At 45.9% G+C, this 12,935-nt stretch overlaps 1 protein-coding gene across 1 annotated transcript in view; it reads right to left on the bottom strand.

Moving 5' to 3' along the window:
* RHOT2 (ras homolog family member T2) overlaps positions 1–12,935 on the bottom strand; it is a 38,002-nt gene that overhangs the window by 16,474 nt on the left and 8,593 nt on the right. The window contains exons 2-9 of the mRNA XM_035131220.2: positions 12,020–12,078; positions 8,858–8,939; positions 6,968–7,011; positions 6,202–6,255; positions 5,543–5,595; positions 4,751–4,859; positions 3,496–3,597; positions 2,927–3,025 (exon numbers count right to left, since the gene is read on the bottom strand). Of these exons, the coding sequence (XP_034987111.1) occupies positions 2,927–3,025; positions 3,496–3,597; positions 4,751–4,859; positions 5,543–5,595; positions 6,202–6,255; positions 6,968–7,011; positions 8,858–8,939; positions 12,020–12,078 (602 nt within the window). The remainder of the gene's footprint in view (positions 1–2,926; positions 3,026–3,495; positions 3,598–4,750; positions 4,860–5,542; positions 5,596–6,201; positions 6,256–6,967; positions 7,012–8,857; positions 8,940–12,019; positions 12,079–12,935) is intronic.

The raw sequence follows: 12,935 nt of genomic DNA, 5'->3' as shown, positions 1-12,935 counted from the left end.
CTGCCAAATTTGGGGGGGTTCTTTTTAAAAATCTGCTTCCAGAATCAAGGAGGCAAAAGCAGATTATGTGAATCGAAACCACTAAACCCTGCCCAGAGAAACAATCTGGAGGCAGTAGAAGACTTGCTAAAATTTCAAATTTTCAGTGGGAGGAAATTATGAGAATGCAAAACTTAATTTTCACCAAGCAAAAGAAACAGCGTGACAGTTAACATGACTTTAAAAAATATATTTTGTGGGTGTTTTTTTTAATAAAAAAATTCATAGATTAGTAGGAAAAATGAACATAGATCTGGAGAAAATGAAGGGAACTTCAAAAGAGCCAGGCTGGTTAAACTTCAAGCAGAGCGAGAAGAGGCTTGTGATCAAAAGACTTCAAAAACTCAAAGGTCTAAATTTAAAAGGATGGGCATCAGCTGCTGTCTGCAAACAGGACTCTGCATACCTGGCACTAAAACACATCCAGCAACTCAGTCATGTGATTTATGTGAATTGTCATGCTTCCTTTCCATAAAATGTATTCTAATTTCTCTTATCATAAGGAGGCGCAATCAGGAACGCAAAGCACTGCTCATCGTCTGCCCTTTTTGATTTCTTTGCTTTAACTTGGTGTCAGGCCTCAGCTTGATGATTAACTGCTCTAATTTGTTTCCTATTCTTTATCTTGTTCGTGTTCTGATGTACTTATTACAGCCTGTCTTTAACCCATTTTATTGCCCTGGGATTGCAATGTAATGAAGGATTGTTTATAAGTGAGGCAGACAAAACATATTCTTATTCAGCTATCCCACCTGACTGCTGAGGCTTTGGCAACTGCAGCCCCCAAATAGGAAAGTATATTAATTGCGCCTGTATGGGTGAGAAACTTGCTTAGGTTTAAAAAAAAAAAGAGGGGGGGGATAAGAAGAGATTGCTGGATCAGGCCAATGGTCTACATAAACCAATCAGATTGGGAAAGATTATGGAGGGAGGATTTGAAATTCACAGCATGCTGTACGTTGAAAGAAAATTATATATATCTTGACTACCACAAGATTAGCGAAAGTGTACAAAAACACTACCAACATATGTTGGAAGTGTAAAGGGAATGAAGGCACATTCTACCATGTGTGGTGGATGTGCAAGAAGGCTAGAGCATTCTGGGAAATGATATATAATGAACTGAAATAAATGTTTAAGCTAACTTTTGTAAAAAAAAAAGGAAGCTTTTTTAATAGGCATCACAGGAGAAGAAAAACTAAAGGACTTAAAAAGACTGTTTAGGGTATGCAATGACAGCTGCAAGAATACTTTTTGCCCAGAGATGGAAGGAAGAGGAAATACCAACCAAGGAAGAGTGGATAGTGAAAATGATGGACTATGCCAAAATGGTGAAAATGACTGGGAAGATCAGACACCAAGATGACAGTAAATTTAAAAAAGAATGGTATAAATTTATACAGTACATTAAGGAACAATGTAAAGATTTAAAGATGTTAGCAGGATTGATATAGGATTGTTATTTTTAACAGGTAAAGGATTAAATAAGGATTTAATTGAAATTGGATATACTGAATGTAATTTTTAGAATATATCTATCTATCTATCTATCTATCTATATATATTAATATAGGAGAAAACTGGGTATTGAAACTTGCTTAATCTAAATCATATATCCCAGTTTCCAGTGGCCCTTTAAAGTACGCTTCACACAGAGTATACACAGTCAGAAGTCGACCTGGCTAAGAAAACACCACCAAGAGCGTAGGGAATTATCTCCCTCAAATGAAACCCCTTACTAGCTGTATGCTTGTAAAAGCATACAGAAGAAAATACAAACTGTTGGGTTTTTTTAACTGAAAAACAAACTGACTCTAAAGAGACTTTAAACTAAAGATAAATGCTTTCTCTCTTAGCAACTTTATCTCCCCACATTCACAACCTTCAACCCATTCCAAACCACCCACAAACTCCCACATAACTCCCATTAAACTACCCAAGAATTAACAGCAAACTAGCTTTATAACTAAGCAACTCTCATACAAAGATTCAACTAGGAATCTCTTAAACTGAGAGAGTGATCTACTTAGAGATGAATCAAACTGAAAGATCTAACTAAGAGATGCAGAAGGCTTTCTGGCAGAAGCCTTAAATACAAGAAGCGGAGTCCACGCCTGTGGCCAATTAACAGAAATCACCTGCACCTGTTTCTCTTAGACAGTATTTACATTAGACCAGCTCTAAAGTAACTTGACTATTCAAAAAATCAAACAGTAATTAGATGCGGTTAAAATTAAAAAATGTATCTGTGGAAAACCAGAAAGGGGAGGAGGGAAGTCTGGGGGTTCAGGGAAACCCACAATTGTATAAATATTGCTGCATTTAAGTTTGAATGATGTTAATGATGAAAAACTGTGTGTGTGTGTGTGTGCGCGCACACACACACACACACACAATTTAAATGGTCTACATCAGGCATCCCCAAACTTCGGCCCTCCAGATGTTTTGGACTACAATTCCCATCTTCCCCAACCACTGGTCCTGTTAGCTAGGGATCATAGGAGTTGTAGGCCAAAACATTTGGAGGGCCACAGTTTGGGGATGCCTGGTCTACATCAGTGTTTCCCAACCTTGTGCCTCCAGATGTTTTGGGACTACAACTCCCATCATCCCTAGCTAGCAAGACCAGTGGTCAGGAATGATGGGAACTGTAGTCCAAAAACAGCTGGAGGCACAAGGTTGGGAAACACTGGTCTACATAAACCAGCATCCTGTTTTCACAGTAGCCATTCAGGTGCACGCAGGATTTGAGCAAAAGAGAACTCTGCTCTCCTATGGTTTCCAGCAACTGGTAGCAAAAGCAAAAGAGGAAAGCTGAAATTTACCAGAAGCTGAATGGAGTTACCCAAAAGTATGTTCTGCATTGTTTTGTTACATGGGAACATACCTGGAAATAGTTCAGCTCCTCATCGCTTAGGATCTGGTTGTTATCCTGGTCAGACATATTGAAGATCCGAGTGAGGGCCCGTGCGCACGCTGGCCTCAGCTGGTGGTAGAAAAAGAACACGATTTATAAAAGCAGGCCATAGGAAGCACTCGTTCTCCACTCCTCTTCGTTGCACAGAATGCCCTGATTACAGGCAGAAAGGACGACGAAATCAAAGCCATTGTCCAGGCAATGTAGGAACAACAGAGAGGGCTGGTGTTCAATGTAGTATTAAATCAGGGATGGAGAACCTACATCTGTCCAGATGTCGTTGGATTACAGCTCCCATAAGCCCCACCCAGCAAGGCCAGTGGTGAGGGATAATGGGAGTTGTAGTCCAGCAACATCTGGAGGGCCACAACGTTCCTGAGCCAAACTGGTTTAGAGGTGCAGCTGCAAGGCAACTTGAGCTGGCACTGTAGGATTTGCCTGGAAGTGATGGAACTCTCCAATCTAAAGAACCTTGGAAGACAGCTGGGGTCCTCTCTGGGTACAAAACCTATTTGCGGCTCTGAGACGATGTATCCTACCTGCTTCTCCTCTGGGTCGTAGAGAGGTGCTGTTGGGTGCAGAACAGCCTTCTGGGCGTAATAGAACAGCTCAGAGATGTTCTTCAGGTTTTTTGCAGAACACTTGCAGCGCAAAGGGGGGGGGGGAGGAAGAGAGAGAGGCAATTTGAGAGAGGCAGAAAGGAATGCTAAACCAACACAAACAGCACATGCTGGAAAGAAATGCTTCAAGATCTCTTTTTCAGGCAGGCCATGGAGGAAGAAGCCCAGGACTAGAAGAAGATATTATAAACAGGGATGCTTCCTGTTTAATTTCCACTCTGGAGGGTAACTCAGCAGAGGAAAGACCACTGTCTGTGCATTCCCTTTCAATTATGGTCACATATATCAGAATACTACAATTTCCAGAATGCTTTGGGGTGGCAGTGGGGGAGCGAGAGACCATTAGTCCTTCAAGTAGTTTAAATGACCACCATGGGCAATATAAAAAAATGCATACATGACATTTAAAACGAAGATCTTAACAGATCTGCAATGTCTTGGATAGCTTTAAAAGACTGGACAAATTCATAAGGATAAGGCTATCAATGGCCTCTACCCACGATGCCTCTACTGTCAGAGAGACTATGCTGGGAATTACAAGTAGGTTGAGGGTTGTTGTGCTCAGATCCAGCTTGCAGGCTTCCCACAAGCATCTGCTTGGCCATTGTGAGAACAGGAAGCTGGTCTAGATGGGCCATTGGCCTAACCCAGCAAGTTCTTCTTAAATTCGTACAGGATTTTTATTTTATTTTTAAATCTGTCCTGAGTCTACTGGACTCGGTCTGTGTCTACTGGGCTTTAAGAGGAAGTGGGGCATACAAATTCAATGAATAAATAAAATAATAACAATTCTGCCAATCAGTTTTGTTGGTGACCGTGGCAAAGGTGAGGATGTTCTCTCTATCCACTGGCTGCGTTTGGCCTGCCTTCTACCATCAGATCAGCCATAAGGGGCTGGTTTGACTGGTGTCGTAGGTTTCTCAGCCATGTGAGAGACTCCAGTCATTTCCCAAGGTATGCACATGAATGGACAATGTTAACATGTGAAATAGACAGATTCTGGCCATAGCTGTGAGCCTTATAAACACAACTGTCCAGCTCAAATGGTAAATTTTGCCCAGGGTGGCACAGGGGGAAGAGGTTGCTGGGAAAGAAAAAGCATGATGTGAGACAACCACTGAGGCTGCCAATCAGAGGATCCTCCCCCTGCTCCACCTCATAAGCACATCCCCACCTCCACGCAGGTCTCAATTTCCGAGAACTGGTTCATGATGGGCAAGATGGTTTCCATGGAGCTCCCAGTCTGCAAGTCGGACTTGTTTCCTACAAGGATGATGGGGATCCTAGAAAAGAGGGAGAAAGTGAGGGGTGAGGAGAGAGAAAAGGCGTCGGAAATGAGAATGAGCACACAAGCACTGGCTGAAGAATTCAGAGCAGTCTGCGTGTCAAGGCAAATTCAACAACTGGAGGGGAAGGGGGAAGTAAACAGAGATCTGCATTTCTTCATTTGCTTTTTCCAATCTAGGCAGGGGCTCCCACCAACAACAGATGAAGGGGACAACTGTTCCTGGCAGAAAAGTTATTAAGGGGCCCCAAACCTTGGGGAAGACGCAAAGAGGCCAGGTCTACTCAGTGTTAGCAGGACCCAAAACTTGGGTCTTTCACACCTGGTCCAGGATCTGCCTCTTCATCATTTCTGTGAATTCCTCCCTGAAATGTACAATCTAGGAACAGTTTGCCCACCACATTTTCGGCTTTCAGGAACCAGACCTTAGCCTGCTTCCAGCACTGAATAACCGAAGCCTTTAAAACAGGTGTGGGGAACCTCTGGCCCTCCATACGTTGCTAGTCTGCAACTCCCATCATCCAGAGCCGTTGGCTGTGTTGGCTGAGGCTGATAGGAGTTGTAGTTCAGCAACATCTGGCGGGCCAAAGGTCCCCCAGCCCTGCTTTAAAAACAGGGACAATAACTGGGACCCAGACATGGGCAAAATGTAGCATCCCATCTTGTTGGGTGATACACTACCTGGAACATTTTTCAGCTCCACCATTCACCATTGGGATCCATTTTGTCCGAATCTAGGTGGGGGGAAACAGAAGGAAAAGGCAAGTTAAGTGGAGTGGGAAACTAACAGCAAGGGCAGCCACAGAAAGAGAATCTTGGGCATGGCAGGGTCCCATGGGATCAACAGGTTGGCAGGCACCTAAATGCTACACAGTTTGGCCCAGTAAAAAATGCCAGCCCTGCCCCTGTCAATCAAGCCATGCGATCCAGGCCACTGTGAGCACAATAAGAGAGTAGGTGCACCGCAAGCAGATGCCCAACAGAGTCAATGCCAGTCAAGAATGTAAGAATGGCCCTGTTGGAGCAGAGCAAAGGCCTTCCTGGCCCAGCATCCCATTTCCCGCCTCTGGGAAGCTCACAGGCAAAATGAAGGCCACAGCTGCTTCCCAAATGCAATCCCCAATAGCTGGTATTGAGAGGCATACGGCCTCCTATTCTTTAAGCAGCATATAGAGCCCTTATGACTAGTAGCCACTGATAATCCCATAATCTGTGAATGGATCGAAGTCCATCATGTCTTGCTGTGTGCAATGGTGATAATCAGCAGAGCGTCAGGCAGAAGCACAGCTGCACTTTTGCCAGGCGCTTGTGAAAGAGGGGCAGGGAATTCCAGCCTTTACCTTGTCAATGGTGGATTCCTCCGTGACATCGTACACCATGCAGACCACATTCGCCTGCAAAGGAGCAGAAAGGTAAAGCTTAGCAGGGTAGCTCAAGTCCAGGATTTCCCCCCCCCCCAACTACTTAATTCTGCCCATTGTATGAACCAATATGCCAGGCTGCTTACTCAGAGGTGGCATCTCAAAACCACCAAGAGGCTCAGAAAAGCCCTCACCTTTCAGTAACAAAAGTCCCAGCATCTGACCCTCCCTGCTCAAGGAAGACATCTGCCTGCTGGGCTCCCCATGCTCTGCTCAAATCCGACCACCAGCTCAGCTCAGACAGCGCCAACGCAAATGGCTTTTAGGAAAAAGCAGATGGCAGGATCACTTGCCCTTTGGGGATGTGAGTTTATCGCTTAATCCCCCAATTTAGGGGGATTCAGATGGGATTCGGCATGGCAGCTCTAAGCCCCCAATATGTACATATGTATTTATGCATGTATGCATGTATGTTTGTACACACACACCATTGCTGGGGGGGTCAGGAGAGGAAGGAGATGGCATACAGCAGCTTACAAGCAACCAAAGTGTTAGGCAAACGGTTAACAAAACTGATGACGCTAATCTCCAAATTCGACTATTTGGGATTCTTGCAGAGTTACCAGGGAAAGTGGTGGGCTCAAGATGAGCCTGAAAAGCAAAATTCAGTGCACAGGCTGGAGGGAAGAGGTTGGTGGAGCTGCTACAACAATCCTCCCCTGAATCCAAAGTTTTCCTTGCTCACCTTGGCAATCTCCTCTTGGAGCTCCTCGTCTGTCTGCTCTGATTCTGAAAGGCAAAGGAAAGGCTGCACATTGCTGTCAGGGATCTTTACTGTGCCCCAAAAAGACACTCGAAGATGTGGCCGGAATGTGAAGAATGCAAGAAGAGCTTTGTTAGATCAGGTCAGTGGCCCATCCCAGACACCAACATCCTGTGGACAACCAGATGCTCAAGCATAGCAGCAAGAACTCTCCCCACTTGTGATTCCCAGCAACTGGTATCCAGAGACATGCTGCCTCCGACAGCGGAGGGAGAACCTAGCCATTATGGCTAGTAGCAACTCATAGCCTTGTCCTCTATGAATCTGTCTAGTCCCCTTACAAAGTCATCCAAATTGGTGGCCATCACTAGCTTGCTTGCTTGCTTTATTGATTGATTGATTGCTTTTCAGGTTTATAAATTTCACCAATTTTACAATAATTTTAACACAGGCACCCCCAAACTTGGCTCTCCATCCCATTATCCCTAGCTAACAGGACCAGTGGTCAGGGATGGTGGGAATTGTAGTCCCAAAACATCTGGAGGGCCGAGTTTGGGGGTGCCTGTGTTAACATTTCAAAACTTGACTTCCTTTCCCCTCTTTCTGTGGTTCCATATATTTATTTTTAATATCCTCTGCATATCCAAATTAACTTAATCTGTTCATTTATTCATCTAAATATATACCCTTATAAAATTGTAAAGGGTAAAGGTAAAGGGACCCCTGACCATTAGGTCCAGTCGTGACAGACTCTGGGGTTGCGGTGCTCATCTTGTGTTATTGGTCGAGGGAGCCAGCATACAGCTTTCAGGTCATGTGGCCAGCATGACAAAGCCACTTCTGGCGAACCAGAGCAGTGCACGGAAACGCCATTTACCTTCCCACTGTAGCGGTACCTATTTATCTACTTGCACTTTGATGTGCTTTCAAACTGCTAGGTTGGCAGGAGCTGGGACTGAGCAACAGGAGCTCACCCCGTCGCGCAGATTCGAACCGCCGACCTTCTGATCGGCAAGCCCTAGGCTCAGTGGTTTAACCCACAGCGCCATCTGCGTCCCTTATAGGTTATTACAATAATCTCGCCAGTGTTCTTATCTATTTACAATTTATCTGTAAATATTCAATAAACCAATTTCATTCTTTTATAAAAAGTTTGTTATCTTGATCTCTTATTCTTCCGGTAAGTTTCGCCATTTCTGCATATTCCATAAGTTTTTGTATCCATTCTTCCTTTGCTGGGACTTCTGCTTCTTTGGCTTATTTATTTATTTAGCCATTTGAATATTTATGATCTGCACTGTCATAACATATATCAAGGCAGCTTTCAACATAGATACAATAAATCTATAAATATCTATAAAACAAAATTAAAGACATAAAACATAGCAATAGATACTAGTTGGTTAAAGAGGGGGGGGGGGGAATCATAAAAGCCTGGGAGTTCCATGGGGCAGGACCTGCCACACTAGAGGCTCGATCCCTGGTGAAGAACAACAGAACTTCCAGAGCGTGGGGAACCAGCAGAAGTGCCCCACCAGGGGTCTCAAAGTTCAACTATATGCTGGGTGTGAAAGTACTTTATTTTGCCTGTTCTGAATCTTCCCACATTCAACTTCACTGATGCCCCCCCCCCCAAGTCCTAGTGTTATCAGAAAGGGAGGAAAACATCATCCTAACACCACCCTATCTGCTTTCTCCGTGCCAGGCAGAGTTTTATAAACAGAATTCACTACCACAAGACATGGTGACAGCAGCTAGCTTGGATTGCCTTATGTGACTTTTACCTATTGTTTTATTATTACATATTCGGTTCGTATCCCGCCATTCCTCCCGGATGACCCCTTTTAAATCCATTGTGGGGTGGGTGCCTACCTGAGTAGTCCACAATGTGGGTGGGGACTTTCTCAGGCGTGACATCTGCCGGAATTGTGATCTCTTCCGCACGAGACGGCACCTGGGAGCGAGGAAAAGGGAGATGATCATTTCCACATTGTGCCCAAGACAGCCTTATCCTTCGTGGATTTGGCCACGTACAACTTCCAATGCCGGACACAGTATGTCTCTGAATACCAGTTGCTGAAACTCTCAAGAGGGGAGAGTGCAGTTGCTCTCAGATCTTGCCTGCAGGCTTCCCATTGGGGCATCTGGCTGGCCACTGTGAGAACAGGTTGCTGGACTAGAGGGCCCTTGGGCTTGATCCAGCAGCCAAGCTCTTCCAATGTTACGCTGTTAATATGAACGGGTCTATCTTGCAGTTGTAAGCAGGGCACATTCTCATTGTACTGGGAACTGATGAAGAACATGTGTTTCCACTGCCAATTTGGGGGGGGGGCACAGTGAATGACAGTGCCCCAGATGCCCAGAGTTTAGAGAGAGAAGCTCCCTTGTGTAGGTGGATTAGATGAAAACAGAATTTTAGAACTACAAATTTCAGGCCTGCATAGTGCGAAAGAGGAAGCATGGAATAGGCACAGCCCATTCACCCCTCCTGAGAAATGGCACTGAACTGCTTCCCTGCAAATCCCCTTTCAAGCACTTCTGCAGCCCCTTAAGTCTCGGCAAGCAGTGACCTGATCCACTGACCTGACAGCGTCCTGGGGATTGGGGTTGGGGTGGCGTTAAGCCGCTTGCCTGGGGCTGGAGCAGGAATGTGGGAATGGTATTTAGAATGATCCCAGTGCCTGATTAGGAGACTTACTGCACCAGTGGCACAAGGGTCAGAGGGGTCAACATGGGGGCAAGCACCAATGCCATCTGCCTGCTGCATATCAGAAGCCAGCAGGCAGAGGGGAAGTGCGGCCACTCGAGTTAATCAAGACAGCCCTTCCCAGAACATGAGGCAAATGGCCAGGAAGGGGGCTGTTCTTGAGAGCTTTTGAACAGATGGGCAATGCTGGGGGCTTTGGATAGACGTCCGCAGCAGCAACCACTCCAGAGGAACTGTCCTGGCCAGATGCTGGAAAGGACAGAAGAAACCAGCAGCTGAAGAGGGGTTTTTTTCATATTGAATTTTCACATTGTTGTAACCTGCCCTAAGACCCTATGGGAAAGGGCAGGTAACAAATCAAATCAATGGAGAAATAATTTTTTTAAAAAAGGGCATAAGAACAGCCTCATTGGATCAGACCAGATGTCCACCCAGCAGGGAGCAGGGTGCATGAGGTGGGCGTTGTCCCATCAGCCTCAGTCTGCTCTCAACAAGCCACCATGGGACTTGCCTTTATCCTTACAACCAATCCAGCTGCCAGCTTCCTACTTCTTAGCAGGCTAATTTACAAGCCTCTGTTAGTGATGTAGGAAACTGCCTTAGACTACTGACCCATTTCGTTCAGTACTGTTTACACTGACTGGCAGTGGCTCTCCAGGATTTGAGATGCAGGACATTCCCAGTCCTATCTGGAGCTGCTGGGGATTGAACCTGGGACCTTCTACAATCAAAGTGGAGACTCCACCATGGAGTTATAGCCCTTCCCCCCAGATTCTGTGCTTAGTAACTTAAGAAGCTGCCTTATACAGAGTCAGGTCATTGGTCCACCGAGTTCAGTATTGTCTCCACTAATTTGCAGTGGATCTCCAAGATCAGGGATGTGGGGCATTCCCAGCCTTGCTTGGAGATTCCAGGGATTGAACCCAGAACCTCCTGCATAGAAACCAGGTGCTCTGTCACTGGGCTACCGAAGATGGCTCTGGCTTGGAGTACGGGAAAAGAATGATTCCTTCCAACTCTCATGTACACACCAGAGCATAGCTTGCCATTTCCTGCAAGCTGCTCATAGCCACTGACTGAGCTGCTCCACCGCCATGAAAGATGTTAACAATTAAAACTGCTCAGAGCAAAAGGTGTGAAACTATGCAGCTTTTATGGAGGAATCAAAGTGCTGTTTTGCTTTTGTTGTTTGCATGGGACAAAAAGTTCACAAGGAACCATGGCAGAAACTGTTGCATAAGCGATTGCATAAGAGATGGCCGATGTGGAAAGAGGGCCTATCACAGGCCTCAGTAAGTAGCCCAAGCGGGTCCTTGCCAAGTGTGTGTCTCTCTCATTGCTGACATCACACATAGCTCCAGAGGGATTTGCAGCACAAGTGCAAAGATGGAACCTCCCCAAAATCCAAGCTTGCATCCCACTTTGCATGTGCCAAAGCAAGAAGGAGGAGTGGTCCTCACAGCAACCCCTAGGTGTCATGATGGCAAAAAAAAAACTTGAATGGCTTTAAAGGAGGATTAGGCAAATTCATGGAGAATGAGGCTCTCAATAGCTACTTGCCAATGGTTCTCCCTTCACTGTGGAAGGCAGTATGCTTCTAAACACCAGCTGCTGGGAATCACAAGTGGTGAGAGCGCTGTTGTGCTCAGGTCCTGCTTTGCATTGGGGCATCTGGTTGGACACTATGAGAACAGGAAGATTGACTAGATAGGGCCTTAGGCCTGATACAGAAGGGTACTTTTTATGTCCTCATGGACTTAACCAAATCTGTAGATTCCTGGCTTAGAAACAGAAGGGAAGAAGGCAGTGCAGGTAGCGGGACTTCAAAGTGAAAACCGCTAGGATCTGGGGTGGGGAACCTGTGGCCCCTTGCAGGTTTGGGGACTCCACCTCCCACAGGCCCCAGGCAGTATGGCCAGTGGTATGGGAGTTACAGGTCACAGCAGCTAGAGGGCCACAGGTTCCCCATCTGTTGTAGGAGAAGGAGAAGACCATAATTAAAAAGGAGTTGGGGATTGGGGTAGTAGAAGGCAGGAGAAAAATCCCAAGAAAGAAAAGGGCCCGGGGGGGGGGGACTTCTGATATCTCAAGGGCAGAATGCCACTTGGGTGCCACTTGGCTGGCTGATAGGCAGGCAGGGAGTGGTCTGGCAATGGAGTTCTGTGGACTTTGAGCAGAGAGCACCAAGGCAGCTACAGAGCAGGCAGGCGATAGTGTAACTTCACATCCTGAGCTGATATTATCAGCCAAAGCTCTTGGCTGCAGGTCTATGATGATTCTATGATTTTTTTACATGCCAACAGGAAAGAGAACCACCTTCCACTCACCTCTTCAGGGAACTCCTCGCCTACCAAGGCCATGATCAAGGAGGTCTTCCCCACCTGGGCTATGAGAGGGAAGGAAGGAGGGAGGGAAGTGGGGTGGAGAGAAGAAGAAACAAGAAGATCATTACAGCAACTCTTACCAAGTTAAGGAAATTCAGTGGAATGTAGTAGCGAGTAACATGGTGGTTATTCCATGTTATCTTCTCAACAGCTGTGCATGTTAATTGAGAGAGAGTGTGTGTGCAAGTGCATGCACCCTTGCATAAGGCCATCCAGTGATCTTCCCGGCGTTGTGGGAATTTGAACTCGGGGAGTCTCTGGCCCAAATCCAACCATCTATCCACTACAGCACACTGGATCTCTGCAATGTGGATGCTTATGTTGGGGACGGGTGTGCATCACTTCAAAAAAGCTTACAGCTTTACAGCCCATCTGAGACACAGGTATCCAACAGACAGGACGTACCGTCCCCAGTTTCGGTTCTGTCACATTCAATGACTAGGGGAACTGGGTGGGTGATGGCATCCCCATTCATATCAAAAGACAAATCTGACCATTTCGGTGGGGGTTGGGTGCATATTTGCAGCTAGGGGATACTACTTCTGCACAAACATTTCCTGAGCTGAATCAAGGATAACAGAGACATGGCGGGTCCATGGTTAGATACAGCAGAGCTCAAATGACAGAGTGGCATCTAGGCCAGAGATGGAGAACCTGTGGCCCTCCAGATATTGTTCAACACTATCACGGGGATGTTGACAGGATAAACATGGAGCAGCCCCTTTCATATGTCACACTTGGGCTCACTGGAGAAAAGGCAGACATGCAAATGACACAAGGATTTGTTTATTTTAATGGTGCAAACTTGGGAGAGTTTGTTCTCTCATTCACAGAGAAGTGGATTTGTGACTTCTCTGGT

Source organism: Zootoca vivipara, chromosome 14, assembly GCF_963506605.1.
Source record: "Zootoca vivipara chromosome 14, rZooViv1.1, whole genome shotgun sequence".
Lineage (NCBI taxonomy): Eukaryota > Metazoa > Chordata > Lepidosauria > Squamata > Lacertidae > Zootoca > Zootoca vivipara.
Note: the sequence above shows the minus strand (reverse complement) of the source record. Positions and strands in the feature narration are given on the sequence as shown.